At 51.8% G+C, this 23,037-nt stretch overlaps 1 protein-coding gene and 1 pseudogene across 1 annotated transcript; both read right to left on the reverse strand.

Moving 5' to 3' along the window:
• Nucleotides 1-2,536: 2,536 nt before the first annotated feature.
• Nucleotides 2,537-21,510, reverse strand: LOC139278377 (WD repeat-containing protein 88-like). The gene is made up of 6 exons (XM_070897052.1): nt 20,993-21,510; nt 20,194-20,304; nt 19,499-19,584; nt 16,429-16,492; nt 3,266-3,404; nt 2,537-2,693 (listed from the first exon to the last, which is right to left on the reverse strand). Exons 1-6 carry the CDS (start codon nt 21,110-21,112, stop codon nt 2,560-2,562), a joined length of 654 nt encoding a protein of 217 aa, XP_070753153.1. The 5' UTR covers nt 21,113-21,510; the 3' UTR covers nt 2,537-2,559.
• Nucleotides 10,724-10,959, reverse strand: LOC139279108 (U2 spliceosomal RNA; annotated as a pseudogene).
• Nucleotides 21,511-23,037: the final 1,527 nt, after the last annotated feature.

Here is a 23,037-nt window from a genome sequence, read left to right on the forward strand (position 1 = left end):
GGGGAAGAGAGTGGGGGGGGGGGGGGAAGAGAGTGTGGGGGGGGGGGAAGAGAGTGTGGGGGAGGGCAGAGCGAGAGGGAGGGCAGAGCGAGGGGGAGGGCAGAGCGAGGGGGAGGGCAGAGCGAGGGGGAGGGCAGAGCGAGGGGGAGGGGGGAGGGCAGAGCGAGGGGGAGGAGGGAGGGCAGAGCGAGGGGAGGAGGGAGGGCAGAGCGAGGGGGAGGAGGGAGGGCAGAGCGAGGGGGAGGAGGGAGGGCAGAGCGAGGGTGAGGGGGGAGGGAGGGCAGAGCGAGGGGAGGGGGGAGAGGGGAGTGATTGTGGGGAGGGGGAATGGGGGGGTGGAGGGAGAGAAAACATAGAATCATAACAATTTACAGCTCGGAAGGAAGCCATTCGGCCCATCGTGTCGACGCTGACTGACTACCCAGCCTCATCCCACTTTCCAACTCTCGGTCCGTAGCCCTGTAGGTTACAGCACTTCAAGTGCATGTCCAAGTATTTTTTAAAGTGGCGAGGGATTCTATCTCCACCACCCTTTCAAGCAGTGAGTTCCAGACCCCCACCATCCTCTGGGTGAAGAAATCTCCCCTCAAATCTCTTCTAAACCCTCCCCCCAATTACTTTAAATCTACGCTCACTGGTTGTTGACCCGTCTGCCAAGGGAAACAGGTCCTTCCTGTCCACTCTATCCAGGCCCCTCATAATTTCATACACCTCAATCAGGTCTCCCCTCAGTTTCCTCTGTTCCAAAGAAAACAGACCCAGTATCTCCAATCTTTCCTCATAGCCAATCTTTTCCAGTCCAGGCAATATTCTTGTAAATCTCCTCTGCACCCTTTCCAGTGCAATCACATCTTTCCTGTAATGTGATGACCAGAACTGCACACAGTGCTCCAGCTGTGGCCTAACTAGTGTTTTATACAGTTCAAGCATACCCTCCTTGCTCTTGTATTCCATGCCTCGACTAATAAAGGCAAGTATCCCGTATGCCTTCTTAACCACCTTATCCACCTGGCCTGCTACCTTCAGGGGTCTGTGGACCTACACTCCAAGGTCCCTTTGTTCCTCTACACTTCTCAGTGTCCTACCATTTAATGTGTATTCCCTTTCCTTGTTAGCCCTCCCCAAATGCATTACCTCACACTTATCCGGATTGAATTCCGTTTGCCACTGTTCTGCCCACCTGACCTGTACATTGATATCTTCCTGCAGTCCGCAGCTTACTTCTTCATTATCAGCCACACGGCCAATTTTAGTATCATCTGCAAACTTCTTAATCATACCCTCTACATTCAAGTCCAAGTCACTGATATATACCACAAAAAGCAAGCAGTACTGAGCCCTGCGGAATCTCACTGGATACAGTCACAAAAACACCCATCCACCATTACCCTTTGCTTCCTGCCTGAGCCAATTTTGGTTTAAACTTGCCACTTTGCCCTGGATCCCATGGGCTATTATTTTCGTGACCAGTCTGCCATGAGGGACCTTATCAAACGCTTTGCTGAAATCTATATACACTACATCAAACGCACTACCCTCATCGACCCTCCTTGTTACCTCCTCAAATAATTCAATCAGGTTAGTCAGACACAACCTTCCCTTAACAAACCCTTGCTGACTGTCCTTGATTAATCCATGTCTTTCCAAATGAAGATTTATCCTGTCCCTCAGGATTTTTTCCAATAATTTTCCCACCTCCGAGATTAGGCTGACTGGCCTGTAATTACTCGGTCTGTCCCTTTCTCCCTTTTTAAACAAAGTTACAACATTAGCAGTCCTCCAGTCCTCTGGCACCACACCTGTAGCCAGAGAGGATTGGAAAATGATGGTCAGAGCCTCTGCTATTTCCTCTTTTGCTTTTCTTAACAGTCTGGGATACATTTCATCCGGGCCTGGGGATTTATTCACTTTCAAAGCCCCTTACTACTTCCTCTCTCACTATGTTTATCTCATCTAATATTTCACACTCCTCCTCCCTCATTGCAAAGTCTGCACCGCCCCTCTCTTTTGTAAAAACTGATGCGAAGTATTCATTAAGAATCATACCCACGTCTTCTGCCTCCACTCACAGATTTCCTTTCTTGTCTCTAATAGGCCTCACTCTTTCTCTAGTTATTCTCTTGCTCTTAATATATTTATAAAACATCTTTGGGTTTTCCCTGATTTTACTTGCTAACAGTCTTTCATGCTCTCTCTTTGCTTTCCTGATATATTTATTTTAATTGCACCCCTGCACTTCTTATACTCCTCTCGAGTTTTTTCTGATAGTTATAACAACTTTAATTTTTATCACATTGCGCTTCAAGGGAGCATTATCAAAATAATTTGACACAGAGGCACATAAGGAGTTTTGATATCATTCTGGTAATTTTTTCCCTGACACCATCTCCAGTGTCTCGATATCCTATTTATAAAATGGAGACCACTGCTTATAGTGCTCCAAGTGTGGTCTAACCGAGGTTGTACACAAGTTTACTTCTCAAGCCTTCCCCTTTAGAAATGAACCCCAGTGAGCTTTTTAAGACCCTCACCCCCGCGTCTCCGGTAAAAGATGTCCTCTTACTGCTTCAGTGTCATGGTGGTTCTGTGGGCCAGCATGTCCCAGATTCGGGCGGTCCCGTCACAGGACACCGAGGCCACACGCTGACCATCCGGATGGAAGCGACATCGCATCACGGTGCTACGGTGCTGGTCTGGGGGGAAACCGGGGGGAACGGTTAGAGGCCGCACTCGATCAACCTTGAACGCACAACAATTCCCGCTCCGGTCTCACTCTAGATGTTCGCGCGGTCAGAAAGGACGGGGAGCAGAGAGGGGGGGAAGAGGGGTTGTGGAGGGGAGTATGAGGTGGAGGTGGTGAGATAAGAGGGGGTTGCGGGGGGGGCGGGGGCGGTTGCGCGAGGGGTTGCGCGAGGGGTTGCGCGAGGGGTTAAAACCCTCCATATACACACCACTCCCTCCCACTCCACCTCCCCCCATACCCTCCTGTTCCCTTCCCCTCCCCCCCAATACCCTGCACTACCCCCCCTCCCACCTCCCCATACGCCCCCCCCCATATCATCCCCTCCCTCCTCCCCTCCCCCTCTTTCCCCTCCTCACTCCCCTCCCCCACATTCCCTTACTCATCCCCACTCCCTCGCCGCCCCCAGACCTACCCTCCGCCCCCCCCCCACTCTCCCTCCTTCCCTCACCCCCACTCTCCCTCCCTCACCCCCACTCTCCCTCCCTCCCTCCCTCAGGGGAACAAAGGTGGCCGTCTCCTTACCCTTCAGGCTTGCGACAGACTCGCCGGACTCCGCCTCGCAGATGTGAAGGCCATTGTCTATGTCACTCCCGCACACAACGTACTTCCCATCGACAGAGACATCGCAGCAGGTCAGGGGTCGGTGGTGAACAACAGACCACTGAAAGGAGAAAGAGTCAGAGTGAGAGGCCACTCGGCTCATCACGCCTGTGCAGGCTCTCCCCTACCCCACTGTCCTACTGCTCCTTCGCCTCCTTTTCAATCTGCTTATCCAATTCTCTTATGAAAATTACTATTGAGTCTGCTCATATTCACATACCCTTTCTTACACTTGCTCACGCTCACTCCCTCCTCCGTACCCCCCCCCTCCCGCTCACACTCACTCACCCCTCCCTCCCGCTCACACTCACTCACCCCTCCCTCCCGCTCACTCACTCACCCCTCCCTCCCGCTCACACTCACTCACCCCCTCCCTCCCGCTCACACTCACTCACCCCTCCCTCCCGCTCACTCACTCACCCCTCCCTCCCGCTCACACTCACTCACCCCTCCCTCCCGCTCACACTCACTCACCCCTCCCTCCCGCTCACACTCACTCACCCCTCCCTCCCGCTCACACTCACTCACCCCTCCCTCCCGCTCGCTCACACTCACCCCTCCCTCCCGCTCGCTCACACTCACCCCTCCCTCCCGCTCACACTCACCCCTCCCTCCCGCTCGCTCACACTCACCCCTCCCTCCCGCTCACACTCACCCCTCCCTCCCGCTCACACTCACCCCTCCCTCCCGCTCACACTCACCCCTCCCTCCCGCTCACACTCACCCCTCCCTCCCGCTCACACTCACCCCTCCCTCCCGCTCACACTCACCCCTCCCTCCCGCTCACACTCACCCCTCCCTCCCGCTCACACTCACCCCTCCCTCCCGCTCACACTCACCCCTTCCTCCCGCTCACACTCACCCCTCCCTCCCGCTCACACTCACCCCTCCCTCCCGCTCACACTCACCCCTCCCTCCCTCCCGCTCACACTCACCCCTCCCTCCCTCCCGCTCACACTCACCCCTCCCTCCCTCCCGCTCACACTCACCCCTCCCTCCCTCCCGCTCACACTCACCCCTCCCTCCCTCCCGCTCACACTCACTCACCCCTCCCTCCCGCTCACACTCACTCACCCCTCCCTCCCGCTCACACTCACCCCTCCCTCCCGCTCACACTCACTCACCCCTCCCTCCCGCTCACACTCACTCACCCCTCCCTCCCGCTCACACTCACTCACCCCACAGGATGGTAAGAATAGGTTAATTGGGAGTGCAGTGACAAACTATCCAAGTGTTCTCCCCGATTTGACAGGGCAAACTAAGCCCATGTGGCTGAACTCAGTGTTTTATGTGAGATGTTTCAGATAATGAAGGGTTTTGGTTGAGTAAATAAGGAGAAACTGTTTCCAGTGGCAGGAGTGTGGGTAACCAACCAGAGGACACAGATTTAAGGTGATCGGTAAAAGAACCAGAGGGGGAGATGAGCAGAATTTTTTTTTAAAGAAAAAAGACTTGCATTTATATAGCGCCTTTCATGACCACCGGACATCTCAAGGTGCTTTACAGCCAATGAAGTACTTTTGGAGTGTAGTTACTGTTGTAATTTAACACAGGGAGTTGTTGTGATCTGGAATGCGCTGCCTGAAAGACAACAACAACTTGCATTTATATAGAACCTTTAACATAGTGACTAGGCTTATATTCACTGGAATTTAGAAGAATGAGGGAATCTCATAGAAACATATAAAATTCTGACAGGATTGGACAGGTTAGATGCAGGAAGAATGTTCCCGATGTTGGGGAAGTCCAGAACCAGGGGTCACAGTCTAAGGATAAGGGGTAAGCCATTTAGGACCGAGATGAGGAGAAACTTCTTCACCCAGAGAATTGTGAACCTGTGGAATTCTCTACCACAGAGAGTTATTGAGGCCAGTTCGTTAGATATATTCAAAAGAGAGTTAGATGTGGCCTTCACGGCTAAAGGGATCAAGGGGTATGGAGAGAAAGCAGGGGTACTGAAATGCATGATCAGCCATGATCTTATTGAATGGTGGTGCAGGCTCGAAGGGCCGAATGGCCTACTCCTGCACCTATTTTCTATGAAACATCCCAATGCATTTTATGAGACAAAACATTTGACACTGAGCCGTATAAGGAGAAATTAGGGTAGGTGACCAAAAGTTTGGTCAGAGAGGTAGGTTTTAAGAAGTGCCTTGAAGGAGCAAAGAGAGGTAGGGAGGGAGTTCCAGAGCTTGGGGCCCAAGCAGCTGAAGGCACGGCCACCGATGGTGGAGTGATTATAATCAGGGATGCACAAGAGGGCAGAATTAGAGGAGCGCAGATATCGCGGAGCCGGAGGAGATTACAGAGGTAGGGAAGGGCGAGGCCATGGAGGGATTTGAAAATAAGGATGAGAATTTTGGAATCGAGGCCTTGCTTAACCGGAAGCCAATGTAGGTCAGTGAGCACAGGGGTGATGGGTGAGCAGGACTTGGTGCGAGTTTTGAATCACCTCTACTTTACGTGGGGTAGAATGTGGGAGGCCAGCCAGGAGTGCGTTGGAATAGTCAAGTCTCGAGGTAACAAAGGCACGGATGAGGGCTTCAGCAGTGGATGAGCTGAGGGAGGGGCAGAGACAGGCGATGTTACGGAGGTGGAAATAGGCGGTCTTAGTTATGCTGCGGGTATGTGGTCGAAAGCTCATTTCATAGTCAAATATGACACCAAAGGTTGCGAACAGTCTGGTTCAGCCTCAGACAAGAGTTGGGGAGAGGGATGGAGTCAGTGGCTGGGGAACGGAGTTTGTAGCCGGGACCGAAAACAGTGCAGTCGGTCTTCCCAATATTCAATTGGAGAAAATTTCTGCTCATCCTGAACTGGATGTGGGACAAGCAGACTGACAATTTAGAGACCGAGGATGGGTCGAGAGAAGTGGTGGTGAGGTAGAGCTGGGTGTCATCAGCGTACATGTGGAAATTGACGCTGTGTTTCCGGATGGTATCGCCAAGGGGCAACATGTAGATGAGAAAGAGGGAACCAAGGATAGATCCTTGGGGGACACCAGAGGTAATGATGCGGGAGAGGGAAGAGCAGCCATTGCAGGTGATTTTCTGGCTACGATTACATAGATAAGAATGGAACCAGGCGAGTGCAGTCCCACCCAGCTGGACATTGGTGAAGAGGTGTTGGAGGAGGATGGAGTGGTGAACCGTGTCAAAGGCTGCAGACAGGTCAAGAAGGACGAGGAGGGATAGTTTGCCTTTGTCACAGTCACAAAGGATGTCATTTGTGACTTTGATGAGAGCCGTTTCGGTACTGTGGCAGGCGCGGAAACCGGATTGTAGGGATTCAAACATGGAATTGCGGGAAAGATGGACCCGGATTTGGGAGGCAACAATAAGTTCAAGGACTTGAGAGGAAAAGGAGGTTGGAGATGGGGCGTTAGTTTGCAAGGACGGAGGGGTCGAGGGTTGTTTTTTTGAGGAGAGGGGTGATGACGGTAGATTTGAGGGAGAGGGAGACAGTACCCGAGGAGAGAGAACCGTTAACAATGTCGGCTAACATGGGAGCCAGAAAAGGAAGCTGGGTGGTCAGCAGCTTGGTCAGAATAGGGTCAAGGGAACAGGAAGTGGGTTTCAAGTGAGCTCGGAACGGTCATGAGGGGAGATCAGAGAGGAACTGGAGAAAGATGCGAGGTCAGGGCTCGAGCAGGGGGCTTCCTTAGAGGAAGTTTGGCCCGGTGGGCTAGGGGAAGGAAGGGAAGAGGCAGAGGCGGCCAAACGGATGGTCTCAATCTTAGAGACAAAGAAGTCCATGAGCTCCTCACACATTGTCGGAGGCGAGGGCGGAGACTGGGGAGAGGGGTTTAAAAAGACGGTTTGCAGCGGAGAATAGAAGCCGGGGTTTATCTTTACATTCCAGAATGATCCTGGAATATTGGCAGACGAGAGCAGGACCGAATATTGCTTTATATGGCCCAGCCAGATCTGGCGGTGAATGGCTAAACCAGCTATCCGTCATATCTGTTCAAGTCTGCGCATCTTGGACTTAAGAGAGCGAAGATCAGGGCTGGACCGGAGGAACGGCCAGGGTGAGAGTAATTGTCTTAACAAGGACTAGGGCATCAAAAGGTGGGGGTGAGAGTGCGATTGAGCAGATCGGAGGTTGCAGAAATGTCATGGTGAATGGAGGCCTGGAGGCTGGACAGTTGGGAGTTCATAAGTGCAGTTGCAGGAGAGTCGGGAGAGAGTTTGTTCCAGGGACGGACACAGAATGATGTTGGGTTGGGGGGGTTGGAAGAGGGATGTGAATGGAGAACAATACGAGGAAGTCTACCATTGACACAATGGGGAGTAGCGAGGCCACGAGAGAGGGCAAGGTCAAGGGGGTGGCCATGAATATGGGTTGGTGAGTTTACATGGAGGGAGAGAGTAAGGGAGGATAGGAGGCTAGTAAACTCAGAGGAAAGAGAGCATGATGAATTGAGATGAGCTTGAAATCACCGAGGATGAAAAGTCGTTCGGTGCAGAGGGAGGAAAGTAGTGAAGAAATATCGGTAATAACATTTTTATGGCACTTGGGTGCGCAGCAGAACATAAGAAACAGGAGCAGGAGCCCCTCGAGCCTGCTCTGCCATTCAATAAGATCATGGCTGATCTGATCCTGGGCTCAGCTCCACTTCCCTGCCCGGTCCCCATAACTCTTCACTCCCTTATCACTCTAAAATCTGTCTATCTCCGCCTTAAATGACCCAGCCTCCACAGCTCTGTGGGGCAGAGAATTCCATAGATTTACAACCTTCTGAGAAGAAATTCCCCCTCATCTCCGTTCTAAATGGGTGATCCCTTATTCTGAAACTATGCCCCCTAGTTCTAGATTCCCCATGAGGGGAAACATCCTCTCTCTATCTACCTTGTTGAGCCCCCTCAGCATCTTTTTTGTTTCAATAAGATCACCTCTCATTCTTCTAAACTCCAATGAGTATAGGCCCAATCTACTCAACCTTTCTTCATAAATCAATCCCTTCATCTCAAGAATCAACCGAGTGAACCTTCTCAGAACTCTCTCCAATGCAAGTACTTAAATAAGGTGACCAAAACTGTACGCAGTACTCAAGGTGTGGCCTCACCAATACCCTGTACAGTTGTAGCAGGACTTCTCTGCTTTTATACTCCATCCCCATTGCAATAAAGGCCAACATTCCATTTACCTTCCTGATTACTTGCTGTACCTGCATACTAACTTTTTGTGTTTCATGTGCTGCAGCATTTTGTAATCTCTCTCCATTTAAATATTTTTTTTTCCCTGCCAAAGTGGATAACCTCACACTTTCCCACATTATACTCCATCTGACAAATGTTTGCCCACTCACTTAGCCTGTCTATATCCCTTTACAGATTTTTTGTGTCCTCCTCACAACTTGCTTTCCCACCCGTCTTTGTATTATCAGCAAACTTGGCTACATTACACTCAGTCCCTTCATCCAAGGCATTAATATAGATTGTAAATAGTTGAGGCCCCAGCACAGATCCCTGCGGCACCCCACTAGTTACCGTTTGTCAACCAGCAAATGACCCATTTATCGCGACTCTCTGTTTTCTGTTAGTTAGCCAATCCTCAATCCATGCGAATATATTACCCCCAACCCCGTGAGCTCTTATCTTGTGCAGTAACCTTTTATGTGGCACCTTCTCAAATGCCTTCTGAAAATCCAAATAGCCTTTTATGTGAGAACGAGAATTTTAAAATGAGAGGTGAGAGGGGTGGAATAAGGCGAGATGCTCAAAGGAGGGGAAAGTGGGTAGGGGGACAGACCAAGGTGTGATTTGATGCTGAGAGCCACACCGTCACCATGGCAGTCTGAGCGGGGCGAGTGGTGGAAGGTATAGCAGGCGGAGAGGCTCAAGGGTAAGGCGTTATGGGCACTTCAACCAGGTTTCCGTCAGGGCCATGATGTCGATCACATCATCCACGATAAGCTCATTGATGGAAGGGTTCACAAGCGAACGGACATTCTGGAGGGAGATGCTGAGAGGGTCGGTGATGTCTACCCCACTGTCAGCGTCTACAGGGTCAGTGCTGGGGGGGGTGGTAGGAAATTGGCAAGATCTGGAATATGCTGTCTGAAGGGTCGGTGGAAGCAGATTCAATAATAACTTTCAAAAGAGAATTGGATATGTGATGGGGATACAGGGAAAGAGCAGGGGAGAGGGACTAATTGGATCGCTCTTTTAAAGAGCTGGCACAGGCTCGATTGGTCTCCTTCTGTGCTGTGAAATTCTATAATGGAGTTGGAGAAAGACTGCAGAAACCCATCCCACTAGTTACAGCCTGCAACTGCATCGTGACAGGGATCTTGATTCTAAGTGCTAGACTTTCGGCGTAGATCGCTGCTGCCATATAAATTTCAAGTAATTGGTAGAAAGTTTAGACGGGATTTGAGGGGAAATTTCTTCATACAGAAGGTTGTAGGGGTCTGGAACTCACTGCCTGAAAGAGTGGTAGAGGCAGAAACCCTCAACACATTTAAAAAGTGCCGTAACCTGCAGGGTTACGGACCAAGAGCTGGAAAGTAGGATTAGGCTGGATAGCCCCTTGTTGGCCGGCGTGGACAGTATGACCTCCCTCCGTGCTGTAAACGTCTATGATTCTATGATGTATGGGCGATATTTCCGGTGGTCCCACCTTTAAGAACCGCCGGAATATCGCCTATTTTTAAAAACCACTAGCTTCCCTTTTTTTAAATTGGCCGTTAGCAGCAGCGATATCAAGTGGGCGGTAGTGATCTATTCAGTCGTGCAAGGCTGGCGTCCCTAGCAACGGCCGTTCTGCGCATGCGCGATTTAAAAAAAAAAATTCGGCACTTAACTTTTCCTGCGATTGGGGAGGTCAGGGGTCACCTGCGCAGAAGATGGAAGGGAGGGAGGGAGAGCGCGCAAGACACACAGGCTTGCAGCAAGATCAAGTGGAGGGAGAATATTCGAGGTATTAAAAGTTTGAAAAAACTTATATTACATTTCAAAGAGAAATTATGGACATTGAAGTTGTTGCAATGAGTGAGGTAGGTGAGGTGGCTGAAGTTGGAGGGAGTAAAAGGGCCAAGCGATTTTCAGATGAGGCCAACGCAGCCTTGGTCCACGAAGTGGAAAGCAGGTGGGCATAGAAAACCCCTCCCCCCTCCCCGGTCCCCCCCCAAATGTGTACCAACGTATATTGGCGGAGATGGTGTCATGAGCCGAGCCAGTGCCGCAAGCGCTGGAACGACCTGGTTGCGTCTGCGAGAGTAAGTACTAACTTCAATCATGCACTGACTCATTTTTTTTTTTTTTTTTTAAATTCGTAGCCAATCGTTCCAATTCTTTGTCAAATCACAAACGCCAGAGGTCACCCTGCACATGCCAAGGATCACTCTGCGCCAATGCTCTTAGCCAAAAGGCCTAGAGCCACTGCACCGTTCCTGGAAGTACTGCAATACCAGGTTCGTGCCATGGAGGTGGATGGGTCAGGTCCCCCACACACCTCCGTGGAGGTGGATGGGTCAAACCTCCCCACCCACCTCCTGTTTCCAAAAATGCAAGCATATACCTTCCTGACCAGGGAGGAACCACCCTGGGGTCATGGTGGCTGGTCAGAAACGGTACTACACTTGATCTTAGCCAAAAGGCCGCTGACTCATTACTTTAAAATGTAAATCTGCCAGATTGTAATTAAGCTTGGTAAGCTGGGTAATCTTGGTGCCACGCATTACTTCCTATCCACGATCTTGTAACATTGCTTCTCTGAAAATAAATGTGTTAACCATGCATCAATTGCATCCAAACTGTATTAGCATATAACATATAATGTTCATGGGACATTGAAGAAAAGCATTGGCGATGACTAATTGTGGATGTCTGTCTGTGTGTTCCGTAATAGTACCTGGGCAATTAGCTTATACCATGCTTTTGTCATCTTTGCAGAAGGTATCTGCAAATCATGCGGAGCGTCGGCACACAGGAGGAGGGCCCGCAGAGTTGGCAGAATTGACTGACCTGGAGGAGCGGGCCGCAGCCCTCGTTAGGGTCCATAATTGCTTGGCCACCACGTAATTTAATGCCGTTTGAGTATAATATATGAATAATCTAATGTAATGTAATTAATGCTGGGATTATGAAATCTTATTATAATGCCATGCAGTTTCTGTGCATTCTGCTCATGTTAATTAAATGTAACGTCTGTCGGTGAGATCTAATGCAGTAGTGTTGCTCCTCCTACATATGCCTGCGCAGCGTAAGCATTCTCATGTCACCCTGGCCCTCCCCTCCTCTTCTATTAACCTCTCATATTATGTTTTCTAGCCGCCCAGGAGCATCGGAGACCTTTGGAGCCCCCTGGAGTATTGCCCCTTTTACTGCAAGTGGTGCTCACCACCGGAGACGAGACCACAGAGGGCGAGGATCGGACTGATGACCCTCAGCCTGCTGCTCAACCCAAAATGTGGAGGAGGGGGACTCGAGGACTCAAAGGTCCAATCTACCTGTGGCCACCTCTTCCTGAACCGAGGAAGTAGCGGGGCCAAGTGGCTTGCAGCAGGGCACACCGAGTGGTCCACAGCACCTACGCCGAATCCGCGGAGGTTGATTCGGCAAGGTAGGCACACTCAGGGACAGGCAGATGGAGCACTGTCGAGGGCGAGCATCGACATTGGTCGAGAGCTCCTCCAATGTGGGTTGACCGGCAACATTGCCACGCTTTCAGCGCGTCAATCGGAGGGCATGGCGCAGCTGATTGCGGCGATGCGGCGAACCGCCGATGCCATGCGGCAGGATGATGGACTCGGGATACGGGATACGGCACTGCACCCCAAGGTACCGCACCACCTATGCCGGCAGATGAGAGGCAGCAGGAAGCAGTTGCTTCTGGCTCTGGAGACGGGTCTTCAACACCCAGTCTTCTCCGGGATCCCAAGAAGTGACTCTGCCACTGTCACTCCCTGCCCCCCACAGCAGCAGCGCATGAGGTGCCCTGCTTCAAGACGGCTGGTAGGACCAGGGGCAGGGGCAAAGTTAGGGGGAAAGGGACAGGGGGGTGGAGGCAGAGGGAACGTTGGCCACAGCTAGAAATGTTGCCTGGTTTGGGGGGATGTTGTAGATGTTAGTTATTTAAATTGTTGACTGTTGGGCGGGAGGGGGGTGGGCGTTGCTATTCTGTAATGTTTGTATCTGTTATTTGTTTTTTCTCGTTTAAAATGTTTATATGCAAGTCTAAAATTTCTAAAAGAAGGATTTTTTCAATTGTTAAATGATAAAAGATTTTTATTACACTTACAATTGTTGTGCAGGGTCTTTTACAAACAGGAGGTTAACCATCAAGGGTTGCAAACAATGGCTAGGCCCGGCAAGGATGAAACGTAACGTAACATAATGTAACAGTCACCAACGTAACTTCAAAGCATTAATTTATGAGCTGCGAACACAACAGTTTTGCAGGGGCTTCTCCTGTGGTGTGGGAGGGGGTATGGGTTAATCACCAGGTTGATTGTCCTCCCCGAGGTCCTCGTTCCCCTCCTCCGCCTCCCCTCTCTCCTGAGGTGGACCAGCGGTCCCATCTGGCAATTCCTGTCCCCTCCTGATCGCTAGGTTATGCAACATGCAGCACACCACAATGAACTCAGTGACCTGCTCAGGGTGGTATTGTAGGCTGCCTCGAGTGGTCCAGGCATCTGATGCATCTTTTCGACAATATTGCGTGTGGCTATATGACTCGGATTGTAGCAATGCTCGGCATCTGCCTGGGGCTTACGGAGGGGGGTCAAGAGCCAGGTGGCAAGGCCGTATCCTTTGTCATCTAGCATCCAGCGTTGACCTTGTGGCTAACTGTTGAAAAGGTCGGAAGATGTGTGCATCATGAATGCTCCCTGGAAAATTGGCATTTACTTGTGGTCGACAACGAGCTACATGTTTAGTGAGTGGAATCCCTTTCGGTTACGGTAAACCTCTGACTCTTCTAAAGGTGCTCGCATGGCAATGCGTGTACAGTCTATTGCACCCTGGACCTTGGGGAAGTTTGCTATTCTCGAGAACCCCAAAGCCCTCTCACTCTGTGCCTCCCTTGTCATAGGGAAGTTTCTAAAATCCATCCTGCGTGCGTAAAGGGCTTCAGTCACTTGTCGAATGCAGCAATGTGTGGCGTGCTGAGAGAGGCAGCAAATGTCGCCAGCTGAGGCCTGAAAGGAGCCCGACGCGTCGAAGGAAAGTGCCGCAGTAACCTTAACCTCAACGGGCAGTGCGGTCCTGATGGTGCTGGTAGGCTGCAGGTCTCCCTTAATGAGTTGACATATTTCATAGATGACCTCCTTTCAAAAACGCAGCCTTCTAACACACTGACAGGTGCAGGTCTGAACGCTGCTCCCTGTAAATGTCCTCCTCCTCCTCAGCAGGCTGCCACCTCTTTGATTGGACACATAATGCTCTTCAATGAACCTTCTCCCATCTCGATTCTGCAGCATGAGAAATTACAGGCCCCATTCCTTTAAATGCCCTAATCGGTCTTCAAAATTCTTGAATTGTCCTTAAACAACCACAAATGTACTCAAAATTGACCACAATGTGCTCAGATGATTGTCAAGATTTCAAAAACACCCTTACAATCACTCACAAATTACTTCAATGCTCCCAACAACTTTAATCAGTCTTTTCTTCAACTCCATCCGATTTACAACATGGCGCCCACACCGCCAGGTTACGGTCAGGTTAGTGCAGCTTTTTCTGAGCGTTTTTTTGGGACGGGCGGTAATTTGGGGGTATATGTGCCAAAAGTAGCACTTGGCGATAATTTGGGTGGTAGTTGGGCGGTAGTTTCCATTATAAACAGTCTTCTGGGCGGTACACAAGTGATGACGTCAGATTTTAGAAGAAAAACAAATGGGCGGTTTCACTCATCACCGGCGGTAATTGAATGCTGAATGTACCGTCGCTGATAAATGGGCAGTAAACGGGTGGTCATTTCCATTTATACACAAATACGGGCAGTAAAGAGCTTCTCAGCGGTAATATGGGTGGTAAATGGGCAGACGGATACTGAAAGTCTAGCCCTAAATGTTTACAGAGTTTCAATGTTAACAGAGTTTCAATGTTAAATGTTGACATAAAAGCATGACCAAAAACCCGGATAACAGGAAGTTGGGCAGGAAATGTGCATCAACACAAGATTTTTAAGCATTTATAAACGGGCCCAAGTTTCCACAGGAGTTGCTCCTATTTTTTTGGAGCAACTAGTTTTTCTTGGAGTATCTTAAAAATTGCAATTCTCCACATTTAGCTTGCTCCAGTTTCAATGAGTTAGTTCAGTTTCTTTTCAATTCAGTCTTTTTTTCCCAAAAGGGGGCATTACCAGCCACTTACACCTGCTTTGGCCATTTAAGCAAGTTTAGCCAGCGAAACGTTACTCCAAACTAACTTAGGCCAGCGTATGTGTCCACTTTTGTACGCTCAGAAAAACCTTGCGGAGACTAAGAAATCAGCGCAGGTAGCCAGAGATGAGAGGGGGGGAGGGGGGGGGAAGGGAAGTTAGAGGATTTTCCAAAGCATTAAACACTTCACTTTTAACAATAAAGAAGCATAGGAACCATCAGAATTAATAAATAATAATAAATGAAAACTAAATCAAGTAATAAGAAATAAAAAGTCCTACCTTGCCGACTGGAGCAAAGCCGTTCGGCCAGGGCTGGGGGCGGGATCCACAGGAGCAGCACCGAGAGAGCTGCTCCTGTTCCCATGCCAGATCTTTGCCGGAAGCACAGCGGAAACCCCATGTTGACGCCTGTTAACGGGAGTCCACCCACATTCCCGACTGAGTGACGGCAACATGGCCGGGAGGAGCTCGGCATCAATGTGGAGCACCCGAGCTGCTCAGTCAACCCGACTGCTTGCCTGCATGACTTTGGGCGCATACTAAACGATCGATTGAGATAACAGCTCCTTGTCTCCCGCCCCTTCCGACCTTGCTCCCTTTTGTTAACTCATTTTCAGCTGCTCCCGTTCCCTTTGCTGACCTCACATCTCTGAATAATTCCCATGTCTTTCGCATCAATCTCAGCCCGGTGCAGTGCATTTAATAATCACTCACACGTCTCCTCGATAAATGCTCCTCTGTGAAGCATCGATCCAACTCGCTCCACAAGTCTATTGCCTGCTCACAAATCAATCTTAGTCCAAATATTCCTTTCTTGCTGCTCAACCCAAATTGTCCATTACTGAGCTCGATAAATGATACTGTATTGCAGAGATGTTAGCTCACTGAATGCCCAGGGCAGATGCTATCTTGTTAAACTCAGTTTAAAATCATTAGTAATGGAATAGCAAACACTTACTTCTCTCTCGGGTACATTTTCCTCTGGTCAGATTCTCTTGTTTCTGACTCGTGGAAAGTAAATGGAGCAGAATAAGGGAACGGGAACACAGTGGTTATGTTCCGGGACAAGTAATCCACAGTGCTAGTGAGCCATCATCATCATAGGCAGTCCCTCGGAATCGAGGAAGACTTGCTTCCACTCTTAGCATGAGTTCTTAGGTGGCTGTACAGTCCAATACGAGAACCACAGTCTCTGTCACAGGTGGGACAGATAGTCATTGAGGGAAAGGGAGGGTGGGACTGGTTTGCCACAAGCTCCTTCCGCTGCCTGCGCTTGATTTCTGTATGTTCTCGGCGACGATACTAGAGGAGTTCAGCGCCCTCAGAGCCATTGTGCATGCGCGCACATTCCAATGCGCATGCGCAACGCTGCCGGTACTCAGAAACACGCTGGGCCCTAGCCTCACCCCCCCTGCCGGCTGTGTTGACCCAGTTCTGCTGCGCTACACCAAGAGCCTGCATCGTTCAGACTGCGGCGAGTATAGCAAGGTAACTTTTAGGCGCCGTTTTTGTTCTAAAAGGTCGTTAGGTGTGCCGTTCTAAGCATGGGGGAAAACTTGGGCCGTATACAACAGAATGAAAGAGCTGCTGTATAAATCGTTGTTCAACTGAGAAATCTTTCTCGTCCTAAAGTTGTGGATCACTAACCTATACTCACATCCACTCGTACTCCCATTCACACCCACAATCACACTCTCACACGCTCACTATTGATTGACAGACATCAGAGTGTGAAGCTCTGAATAAACACCTACTAGAACTCTCCCGGTTTCGATGTCCCAAGCCTTCACCGATTTGTCCCAGGAGGAGGTAAAGAGTCTGCAGATTCAAACACAGGAACAGGGTGAGGCTGAGTTAGACTACAGGCCGATTAAACCAACCGCGCACAAATCCTGTTCTAACTTTGTGTTCGAGAGGAACAGCAGGTTACACAGGCAATATATCATGCCGGCATTCACTGCCGGCTGCATAATAACCAGCTCTTCCTTCACATTCGACTCATCCACACACACTATTATCCACAATCACTACCAGCACACACTCTTATCCACAATCACTACCAGCACACACTCTTATCCACAATCACTACCAGCACACACACTATTATCCACAATCACTACCAGCACACACACTATTATCCACAATCACTACCAGCACACACTCTTATCCACAATCACTACCAGCACACACTCTTATCCACAATCACTACCAGCACACACTCTTACCCACAATCACTACCAGCACACACTCAAACCCACTCACTCGCACACACTCAAACCCACTCACTCGCACGTACACACACTCAAACCCACTCACTCGCACGTACACACACTCAAACCCACTCACACACACGTACACACACTCAAACCCACTCACTCACACACACGTACACACACTCAAACCCACTCACTCACACATACACACACTCAAATCCACTCACTCACACATACACACCCATACACACACTCAAACCCACTCACTCACACGTACACACTCAAACCCACTCACTCGCACGTACACACACTCAAACCCACTCACACACGTACACACACTCAAACCCAGTCACTCTCACGTACACACACTCAAACCCAGTCACTCGCACGTACACACACTCAAACCCAGTCACTCGCACGTACACACACTCAAACCCACTCACTCGCACGTACACACACTCAAACCCACTCACTCGCACGTACACACACTCAAACCCACTCACTCGCACGTACACACACTCAAACCCACTCACTCGCACGTACACACACTCAAACCCACTCACTCACACGTACACACTCAAACCCACTCACACACACTCGAACCCACTCACACACACATACACATACACTCAAACCCACTCACTCGTACGTACACACACTCAAACCCACACTCTCAAACATACACATACTCAAACCCACTCACTCACACGTACACACACTCAAACCCACTCACTCACACATACACACTCAAACCCACTCACTCACACATACACACACTCAAACCCACAATCACTCAAACATACACACACTCAAACCCACACAAACTCATTCATATACCCACACTCACAAACCCACACAGAAACCCACACACACTCACTCAGAAACCCACACACATGCACTCAGAAACCCACACACACGCACATTCACTCAGAAATCCACAAACACACACATTCACTCAGAAACCCACAAACACACACTCACAATGCCCCCCCCACACACACTCATCCATACACTCACACATTCAAACCTACTCACAAACCAACACATACACTTACAGACATAATCTCACACATACTCCATGCAATTTCATCATGTAATATTCTGGTTAGTTCTGGAAATCAGGCCAAATCTCTGACTATCTCAGTACATTCCTTATATAGCCACTGCGTTCCCACCCTGTGCGGGAGCCCTGCTTACCGCACTGTGTGACCGGGCTGTAATGTTCCTTATGCTTTATTACCCGGTTACTTTGTCACTCTGCAGGAACAATGTGGTTCCACTGCCATATGTACTCAGCAGGAATCTCTCCCTCCCTCCCTCCCTCGCTGAGGGCCGGAGCATGGCATATCATAGAATCTCACAGCACCGAAGGAGGCCGTTTGCCCCATCGTGCCTGTGCCGGCTCTTTGAAAGAGCTATCTAATTAGTCCCCCTCCCCCTGCTCTTTCCCCACAGCCTTGCAAATTTTCTCCCCTTTGAGTATTTATCCAATTCTCGTTTGAAAGTTACTATTGAATTTGCTCCCACCGCCCTTTCAGGCAGCACGTTCCCGATCACAACTCCCTGCGTAAAAAAATGTTTCCTCATGTCCTCTGTTTTTTTTGCCAATTACTCTTAAATCTGTGTTGACCCGTCTGCCACTGGAAACTCTCCTTATTTGCTCTATCAAAACCCCTCATAATTTTGAGCACCTCTATTACAGCTCCCCTTTACCTTGTCTGCTCGAAGGAGAATAACCCCAGCTTCTCCAGTCTATCCACATTTCTGAAGTCATAGAAACATAGAAAATAAGTGCAGGAGTAGGCCATTCGGTCCTTCGAGCCTGCACCACCATTCAATTAGATCATGGCTGATCATTCCCTCAGTACCCCTTTCCTGCTTTCTCTCCATACCTCTTGATCCCGTTAGCCGTAAGGGGCCATATCCATCTCCCTCTTGAATATATCCAATGAACTGGCATCAACAACTCTCTGCGGCAGGGAATTCCACAGGTTAACAACTCTGAGTGAAGAAGTTTCTCCTCAACTCAGTCCTAAATGGCCTACCCCTTATCCCAAGACTGTGTCCCCTGCTTCTGGACCTCCCCAACATCAGGAACAATCTACCCACATCCAACCTGTCCTGTCCTGCCAGAATCTTGTATGGTGCTACGAGATCCTCACCCTTGGTACCATTCTGGTCAATCCCCCCCTCAACCTTCTCTGCTCGAAGGAGAACAACCCCAGCTTCTCCAGTCTCCCCTCATAACTGAAGTCCCTCATCCCTGCCACCATTCTAGTGAATCTCCTCTGCACCCTCTCCAAGACCTCCATATCCTTCTTGACATGCGGTGCCCAGAATTGGACACCATACTCCAGCTGGGGCCTATTTAGCATAACGAATGAGTGAGTTTCTCGGACATGAGAGACGCAGGGTTAATCCTGATCCTCCCTTTATATACGGATGGGGGTCAGGAGCAGCCTCACTTTTAAACCAGCCCACACAGTGAGTCTAATATTCAGCTCTCGCAGTGAAATGGTCAATTGCGTCCCAGCTTCTCTCTTGCTCGGTCTCTGCGGAGAAGGGTTTTTTTTGGCAGATGTTTTGAAATCAGAAGCAGTTGAAAGGTCACCTTCGGTTGTCGGGACTCAGACAGCATTCGGTGAGTGGGGCGGAGTGAAGCCCAAACACAGACACAGACGCACCGCTCGACAGATCCTGGCAGGGAGCAAACAAGGCAGATACTTTACACCATTCAAAGAGAGAAAACTAAATGAAATACTTTCATCCTTGGGGATACAGGGCATCATTTCAAAGTTTGCAGATGATACGAAACTCGGAAATATAGTGAACTGTGAGGCGGATAGTAAAAGGCTCCAGGAGGGCACAGACAGACTGGTGAAATGGGTGACAGGTGGCAGATGAAATTTAACGCAGAGAAGTGTGAAGTGATTCATTTTGGTAGCAAGAATAAGGAGAGGCAACATAAACTAAAGGGTACAATTCTAAAGGGGGTGCAGGAAGAGAGAGACCTGGGAGAGAGGGAGAGGGAGGAAGGTACTTTTAGAAATGTAGTCACTGTTATAATGTAGGAAACGGGGCAGCCAATTCGCGCACAGCAAGCTCCCACAAACAGTCATGTGAAAATGAGCAGATAATCTGTTTTTAGTGATGTCGATTGAGGATTAATATATTGGCCGGGTCACGGGGAAGAACACCCCCTACTCTTCTTCCACAGTGCTGTGAAATCTTTCACATCCACCTGAGAGGGCAGACGGGGCTTCGGTATAACAGAGACAGATGAAAAGCTGGCCCGAAGAATCTTACCCAGAGGATTGCAGTTTCATCAAATGAACAGGTGATAAATCTGGTGTCGTTGAAACAAAACTTGCAGCAAGTAACTTGATTGCTGTGGCCAGTTACAACTCGGAATGGGATCTGAGAAACAAAGGGAGGGATTATAACATCCCATAACCCAGCACACCCACACTGCCCCGTGACCCACACCCTGACCCCCCCCACACTGACCCCTGACCCCCCCACACTGAGCCATAACCCCACACTGACCCAACCCTCTCCACACTGACCCCTGACCCCCCCACACTGAGCCATAACCCCACACTGACCCAACCCTCTCCACACTGACCCAAAACCCCCCACTGACCCAACCCTCTCCACACTGACCCATAACCCCCCCACTGACCCAACCCTCTCCACACTGACCCCTGACCCCCCCCCCCCACACTGACCCATAACCTCCACACTGACCCAACCCTCTCCACTGACCCCTGACCCCCCCCCCACACTGACCCATAACCTCCACACTGACCCAACCCTCTCCACACTGACCCCTGACCCCCCCCCACACTGACCCATAACCCCCCACTGATCCAACCCTCTCCACACTGACCCATAACCCCCCACTGACCCAACCCTCTCCACACTGACCCCTGACCCACTCACACTGACCCCCACATTGACCCATAACTCCCCACACTGACCTGTGTCCCCATAGACCAATGACCCCCTCTCACTGATCCCTGACCCCTCAACTCCCCATGACCCCTGAAAACCCCCCCCCCCCCCATACTGATGTGCCCCCACAGACCCCTCCCTCCCCCCTGACCTGTGCCAGCCTCTGGTGTCCCCAGGGGCTTTCCTCCGTCTCTTTCTCCGGCTCGGTGGTGTCCAGCGGGTTCCCGCAGTCCGGGGGCGGCTCCGCGGGCACCGGGGGGCAGGTCAGCATGGTGCGTCGGGCCGCGGGGCCTGGGAGCTGGGAGCTGGGCCAGGACAGTCCGCACACCCAGCCGCGCTCCCGGTCTCCCGGGCAACGCGCACAGGCCGCGCACCCGGGTCGCCATGGAGACAGAGCACATGACCCACCAGCCCGGGCCCCGCCCCCAGCCCGGGTCACAGGTCAGCATTGGCTTATCTTGGCTCCCGCCGTTTCACCGCCTGAGCACAGCACAAGCTGCATTTATATAGCGCCTTCACCGCAGGACAACCTGCGGCCGGACCCAGGTTTAGGGTCAGCCCCGTACCCTAGGCCAGACCCAGGGTCAGCACCAGGGCCAGACCCAGGGTCAGCACCAGGGCCAGATCCAGGGTCAGCACCGGGCCCAGGGTCAGCACCGGGCCCAGGGCCAGATCCAGGGTCAGCACCGGGCCCAGGGTCAGCACCGGGCCCAGGGCCAGACCCAGGGTCAGCACCGGGCCCAGGGCCAGACCCAGGGTCAGCACCGGGCCCAGGGTCAGACCCAGGGCCAGCACCGTGCCCAGGGTCAGCACCGTGCCCAGGGTCAGCACCGTGCCCAGGGTCAGCACCGGGCCCAAGGCCAGACCCAGAGTCAGCACCGGGCCCAGGGCCAGACCCAGAGTCAGCACCGGGCCCAGGGTTAGCACCAGGGCCGGGCCCAGGGTCAGCACCGGGCCCAGGGTCAGCACCGGGCCCAGGGTCAGCACCGGGCCCAGGGTCAGCACCGGGCCCAGGGTCAGCACCAGGGCCAGAGCCAGACCCAGGGTCAGCACCGTGCCCAGGGTCAGCACCGTGCCCAGGGTCAGCACCGCGCCCAGGGTCAGCACCGTGCCCAGGGTCAGCACCGGGCCCAGGGTCAGCACCGGGCCCAGGGTCAGCACCGGGCCCAGGGTCAGCACCGGGCCCAGGGTCAGCACCAGGGCCAGAGCCAGACCCAGGGTCAGCACCGGGCCCAGGGCCAGACCCAGGGTCAGCACCGGGCCCAGGGCCAGACCCAGGATCAGCACCAGGGCCAGCACCGGGCCCAGGGTCAGCACCAGGGCCGGGCCCAGGGTCAGCACCAGGGCCAGACCCAGGGTCAGCACCGGGACCAGGGCCAGACCCAGGGTCAGCACCAGACCCAGGGTCAGCACCGGGCCCAGGGCCAGACCCAGGGCCAGCACCGGGCCCCAGGGCCAGCACCGGGCCCCAGGGCCAGACCCAGAGTCAGCACCGGGCCCAGGGTCAGCACCGGGCCCAGGGCCAGCACCGGGCCCAGGGCCAGACCCAGGGTCAGCACCGGGCCAAGGGCCAGCACCGTGCCCAGGGTCAGACCGAGTGTCAGCACCGGACACAGGGTCAGGAGGCGTGCCGATTTCCCGGGGATCCAGGGATGTGAGGAGCGGGCGGGGAAGCGGAGTTGAGGCCGATAATCAGCCATGATCGCATTGAATGGTGGGGCAGGCTGGAGGGGCCGAACGGCCGACCCTGGTGTTCTTCTGATATGGTGAGAGGCCAGGGAGGAATGGAGCCTGTGGGTCAGCGAGCCCCGGGGCATCAGCACTCAGGGCGGGTTAGGGCCCGGCGGGCGGCAGAGTTACAATTCTTTTAAATTAAACAATTAAACCAAGTGCCCCCGTGTTAAAGGGACCACAACAACTGCAAAGTAACCAAAAACCCAAGAAATCAAATCAAAATTGTGTTCCTGGTGGTAATGAAGCACTCCGGTGCCCACGAAAGGCCACGAGCGTTGCCAGTAGACACCGCGTGCTCCATCTCCAGCGACATCCGGACACGAACATAGCCGCAGGAGAGAGGTGGCGGTGGATTTACAATTGCTGCCGTGACTGTGGGACAGGGGGAGAGGAGGCCATTCAGCCTCTCGAGCCTGTGACCGGCAGATACAGCACAGATTGGGAATCTGGGACAGGTTACGC

Source organism: Pristiophorus japonicus, chromosome 13, assembly GCF_044704955.1.
Source record: "Pristiophorus japonicus isolate sPriJap1 chromosome 13, sPriJap1.hap1, whole genome shotgun sequence".
NCBI classification, from domain to species: domain Eukaryota; kingdom Metazoa; phylum Chordata; class Chondrichthyes; family Pristiophoridae; genus Pristiophorus; species Pristiophorus japonicus.